Here is a 6,000-nt window from a genome sequence, read left to right on the forward strand (position 1 = left end):
AGTCTCATCTCCAGAAGAATAATAGTTCTGATATTGGAAATGTTCATTAAAAGATGGAAAAACAATGTAACTTTTCCCTGTGGGTCAAACTTTTAAACACAAAAATATCCTTTATAAAACTGCCCTTTGGGAAAAAAGTGGTGGAATGATACTTTTCTTCCACATATTGGGAGGGGGAACCAATCTTCACGGTCAACAGACATGATGAGATTTTTGGGTTGATTTCTTTGTCATGCTATTAATCAAGCTGTCAGCAAGGAACAGTAGTGCTGGCATCTTGTGTCCTGTGTGGTCATCTGTGTTGGGAAGACAGTAAAATTTGGATGGCTGCATAGTTCCTGACCAGACCAAATGTTTTATGCATTTAATTCCCTTTGAAGGTGATAGTATGGTTAATGTTTTAAAATGAAACCTGAACTCAAGGCCTAAAATGCTGCAGCAGATGAAAGAATGTGAAAATGTCCACTTTAAAGTGGCAAAAGAATGACTTGGCAATGATTCAAGAAGTAATCATTCCTGAATGTGTTTTCCTCTGTAGACAGGGAGAGGGAGGGAGACAGGCCTGGTGGAAATTGCTGCTATCCTTTATTTTGGAATACATACTAGAAATCGGGTTGTGTTTAAGCACAAAGTGTGAAGATTTTAAAAAAAACAAAAACAAAAACAAAAACAAAAAACCAAAAACAAACAAATGAAAGATCTTTAAAGAAAGTATCATCACTCTCACAGATAAAACTAAAAGATGTAATGACTGTTCAGTAATGCATGTAAAAATTTATATTTGCTGAAGTAATAGATTTATGAACAATTTCTCTACTTAGGATTGGGGGTTTTTTTTATACATGCTAATTGTTTCTTTCATGGAGAGTTCTGTCTGGCTGTAAGATGTCTGGCTGTTTATGGCATAATTCTACTTTCCTGAAGAGAATCTTGGTTACACTTCCTTGCAAAAACAATGATTTTATTCTTTAATAGCTAATAAACATTTTTCTTTTTACATTGCTTTAAAATGCTTTCATTTTTCCTTTCTAACTCTGAACTTTCCTCTGTGTGGCTGCCTGTGAGGTACTATTTCAGGTATAGTTTGGCTTTGTTTAATTTGCTTCTGCAGAATGTGCATGCAAGTAAACAGTCCCGAAGAGTTCACATCAGCATCATTCCATCTATAAACAATCTTTATACATGAATAAGTGTTATACAGTAATTGGTAGCTCAGTAGGGTACTTGTGTGACGGTGGGTGATGTTAACTATCACAAATGTTTAAAACTGTTTCCCTTTTCTTTTCTGCCTAGGAGATGAAATTTATCAGGACATTTTTCGTGACTTTTCTCAAATGGCATCAAATAATCCAGAGAAGCTAAACCGTTTCCAGCAGTCAGACTCTCAGAAGTCTTAATTGTAAAGAAGAAAAAGAACCTGATCCTTATAGTGCAAGTGGTTTTTTTACTTTAACAGAGTGAATTATATGCATTTTGTTAGATAGTTTGGATAAAATGACCACTCTAATGTAGCTTTCGATTGTGGTAGCTGGGGAAATGTATGAGTTGTTTTATTTTCTACAGTACATATACCTCAGCAGCTGAAGAAAATGTTCAAAAAAAGGAATACCTGCTAGCTCAGTACAAAAATAGTACCTTAGTACCTGTTAGCAAGTACAAAGTTTGTCTGTGTTCATACATTGAGTTAGCAGAGCGTAGCTGTATGCGTTGCAGACTCCAGATGGCAGGATGATCAGACCAGCTTTGCTATTTAGTGTCGCATACTGTCATCTATCTCCCTGTTGCTGTAAAGAATGTGCCTCTGACAAGAAGGTCTGGGTTGCATTTTCTGGGACTGCTCAGGAGGAAAATTGAGTAGTGACTTACTGAGTTGTCCTTCTATTTGTGGGCCTGTAACTTAACAGATTCTCTTGTTCCTACTCTGACTCTGGTTAGGGGTAGGCTGTTAATAACAAGACATGGTAATTCCTGCTCTTTTGCAAGCTCTTTCACAGTGGAAGCTTTAACGCCAGGCTGGCCTTTATGCTAGTGACTGCGGGTCAGTCACAATAGGTAGATATCCTGGAGGACCAAACTTCTAAGAGCCATATATTTTCCTTTTTTTTTCATAAATTAAACTTTCTGTGCAGCAAGTACACTTTTAAATAAGCATGTGGAACCTTTCATGAAAAATAAACTTAATCCTTCTGGACATGATGTGGGGTTTGTTTGTAGTATTTTGATATCAAAACTTGAAATTTGAGAAATGGAAGTGAATATTGAGCCAACAGAGTTTGTGTAGAACAGTTGTACAAAGGCTGTTTGTTATCCTTGTGTTTTGTTGTTCTTGCTACTAGCCCTGAGCTGCATATATGAAATCTTATACATAATGCAGCCACCCTAAATTTAGGGCAGTCAATTCTTTACATCAGGAAGCAGTATCCTTTATATAATCTGCAAAGGTGTGAATGTATATGTGCTGTCTAAACTAAGGCGTGCACAAGAAAAGCTAGGAATTTCACTGCACATTTTTGCAAAGTAACAAATGAGCATGCTCTCCAGCTGTATTCTGAGGGCAGCAACGCAATTTGCTTTATTCAATAGTGAGCTCCACTCTGCTGATGTGCATGCATAAATGGTGTCTGTAGATACATGCTTAAGTGTCAGGTTATTTAATACCTAGACAGTAATCACCTGAAGCCCCAAAACAGCAGATGCAAGTCTTCATGATCTATTTGTCTGCCCTATGGACAACTTAAGGGCAATTTGTAGGTAACATAGTATCAATGGGAGTTTTAATAATCCTAACAGCTATGGCATTATGCTAACCTGCTGTTTAAATGTATTTAGGAAATGAATTGGCTTTTCTCCAGGCTGGCTAAGATAAGCAAAATTGGGGTAAACAAAAAATAAAAAAAAAATCTGTAAACTATGGTAAAATTAAGCTTCCTGGCATGTTAAATTTTAACTAGGTATTTCAAATACTTATAATTTTGCATCAAATGTATAATAGTGCCTCAAATTGGGATGGTTATTGCTGCAAAGCTAACAGCGTTTTAGAATTCTGCAAGATGCTTTTTCCAAGCAAAAGAATCTTACAAAACAGTTCTTGCTTCATGTGTGGTCTAATTATGCTGGGAAAAGCTGATTCTGCCTGATCAAACAGTGCATTTAGACTAAATAATAAGAAACTTAGGAATATCACCTGTAAACAGGAATTTCTAGTAAGTTGTTTTTTCAATAGCTGTCTATGAAATGGTAATGTATTTCCTCATCTGCAGTATTTAACAGCAGTGGATGTTTTAGTAGATCTTAGAGAAAGTAAAATTCCCATGTACACATGGGACAATGTGAGATAGACTACATATAGTATACACTTTAGACAGAGGTTTTTCTAAAGATTTGTCTTTTGCAGCCTAGATGACAAGCAGTGTATAGTGTGATTGGCTGTAATGTAAAGCTACCTAAAGCTTAATGGCATAATTGCTATTTCAGCCCATGCTGCTGGAAGAATGTCCAAGACACTTGTTTCAAATCTCCACTGGTATTTTCCTTCCTAGCCACAAAAATCTCGGTGACAAATTTTGCAGGACAGCTTCCTGAAGACAAAAACGTTTCTTCCATGTAGCTCTGCAGGTCCATGTGCTGCATTCCCAGCTCTCATCTGTCTGGGAAGCAGTGTCAAGTCTGTCTGTGCTAAAGGACTAATAACATACCTGATCCACAGGTTTCATTTCTCTTGTCAGTAGCTCTGGAGTTTCAATGATTCAGAGAGTAGGTATGTCACTTTGATCCAGCAGCCTTGTTCCCCAGTCCTTTTAGTTATACTAGGATGTCCAGTGTAAACTGCATTCAATTAAAGCTTTTTTTTCAGGTCAGGTGCAATACATGTGTTCATTTTTGCTGATGAGCAACATATTAATATGCCATTAAGTTACAAGAAATTTATTGAGGGCTTAGTCCTACCAAACACTAGCAGGCTCAGTACTCCAGGGCCCCTGCAACTTGCAAGATTCAGCCCTCAGTCATACGAAGTATGGTTATCGCCAGGGCTCTGAAGATTTGGATTCCTTATCGAGTTCCGACTCAAGTGCTAATCTTCTGCTCAGTCATATTAGGAAACTTCCATTTTTATTACAATATGAATCTGAGTATAACCAGAATAGTAGACAATAAGTCTACTGAGTTAACATCTGGTACTCTGTGCTAGGTAATAGAAAGCTTCAATTCCAGTTCACGTTTCTCTGTAGCTATGAAATATAGTAGCTCTTAACCAGTGAGGTACAAAGCAGTAGATTCCCAACAGTTTAAAATCAGCTTTCACTTGGATTTTTAGTAATTTACTAGATAGCCCATTGAAAGATTTTATAGTATTTTTCCTAGCCAGAGTTAGATCATGTGTTCGAAAAGTGTCTTGGAAAGACAATTGTCAAGTTGCTCAACATATATTCTAATGCATCTGGATTTCAGAGGTATAATTTACTTGCAGTGCTTGTTGATTAAAATGATGTCTGTGGTGTCTCCTTAGTGGTCTGTATTGTTTTGATTGTTCATAAGGTTTCATATTTTATGTTAATGTCAGTAGAGTGCATATAAACTTAAATTTCTGAATTATGCTACTAAATTATATTAGACATGCTGGAATTTGTTCCCATAAATTTGGGTGAAGGCAGTAGATGGTAGAAAGTCTTTCTTTGCTTTCATGAGGTGCACATACTGCAGCCTGAGCACATCCTGTTTCATTTGTTCATTAGTACGTTGTGGAGTTCAGCCTCCTTACCAATTAGGACCTAATGCAGAAGTCACTGGAATCAGCGGCAGTCTTTCCACTGATTGCAGAAGCTTTCGATTGTACCTTTTGTGGCTTCTAGTGTTAGTGCGTTAAAGGATCTTGTATTAATACTGCATTTTTCACTCTGGGGAGCCTTATATTTTACCTGTTTATATACTGAGCTGAAATAGTTTTAGAAAATGCAACCAGACCTTCCAAATGCTGTCAGCAAATCCCCATACAAGAGGAAGTTTCTTCTGTTTTGCAGTATGACATCAGTATGCGCATGTTGCCCAAATTATTAGAGTTCTCAATGGAGTAAAAACTTTATAGCACTAAGTAAAAAAAAAAAAAGGTGAGAACTAGTATAAGCATAGTCTTGGCTGTGATGTTTCCAGTACTTTGGTGCTTCTCTGCAGCCGTGTGTTTTAAAATGTGGATGTTAACTCTTCTTGATCATGAGAATCTTAAATGACAGAGCGACTATAAAAGGACCGTTTGAGAGAATTACAAAGGATGTAATGGTTTTTTACACTGTCAGAAGGACTGAGCTGATTATTCTGATTATTTATAACACAAATTATTTTGAAAGTTTTGCAAACTATGATCTCTACCCATTCACAGATGGACAGTTTTTCCTAAGTTAAAGTTTATGCCACTTGTTTGTGCAGCCTGACACCCGAAATGCCTTGCTGGCTTGCACAAAAGCACATTTTTAAAATGGAGACAACTCCAGAAAGGCAATACTGGGGAAAAGGATGAATGTACCACTCCGCTATATCCCCTTTCATGCACTTGCTTTATCTTTCTGCATACAGTATTTTCTTGTTTCTCTTCCCATGGAAGGAGCTGATAGAGGAGGAAAAAAATCCCACTCACTTTTGTTAGGATCTTAGATTTTTCCATGTTTTGATATAAATCACTGAGAAATCATTGTTTCCTCAAGCAGAGAGATTACTCTGAAACAGTGAACTTTTTTCTTTATCCACGTGTCCCTCTGTACTTGGTGATTTTTAAGCATTCCAGCAGTACAATGCTTGTGTTCTCCTGTGAACTCTTCCCCCTGAAGGTGTAACTGTAAAGAAACGTATAACCAGCCCTACTTCGCGTTTAATGAGTCTGTAGACTTTGTATCTAAGACTTGAATGTAGTTTTCTGTAGTTTGAAATTGTAAATTACCTTTGTAGTTAATCGACTGTACATGCTGTAAGGATTGTAAATAGTGTACTTCATTAAACCTTTGTACGCTG

At 37.0% G+C, this 6,000-nt stretch overlaps 1 protein-coding gene across 1 annotated transcript in view; it reads left to right on the top strand.

Moving 5' to 3' along the window:
* Positions 1-1,514, top strand: part of ACAP2 (ArfGAP with coiled-coil, ankyrin repeat and PH domains 2) — a 44,775-nt gene extending 43,261 nt beyond the window's left edge. Inside the window, exon 22 of the mRNA XM_009696601.1 lies at positions 1,294-1,514. Within this exon, the coding sequence (XP_009694903.1) occupies positions 1,294-1,397 (104 nt within the window). The 3' untranslated portion in view covers positions 1,398-1,514. The remainder of the gene's footprint in view (positions 1-1,293) is intronic.
* The last annotated feature ends 4,486 nt before the right edge of the window (positions 1,515-6,000 follow it).

Source organism: Cariama cristata, unplaced genomic scaffold, assembly GCF_000690535.1.
Source record: "Cariama cristata isolate BGI_N322 unplaced genomic scaffold, ASM69053v1 scaffold27353, whole genome shotgun sequence".
Classification (NCBI taxonomy): domain Eukaryota; kingdom Metazoa; phylum Chordata; class Aves; order Cariamiformes; family Cariamidae; genus Cariama; species Cariama cristata.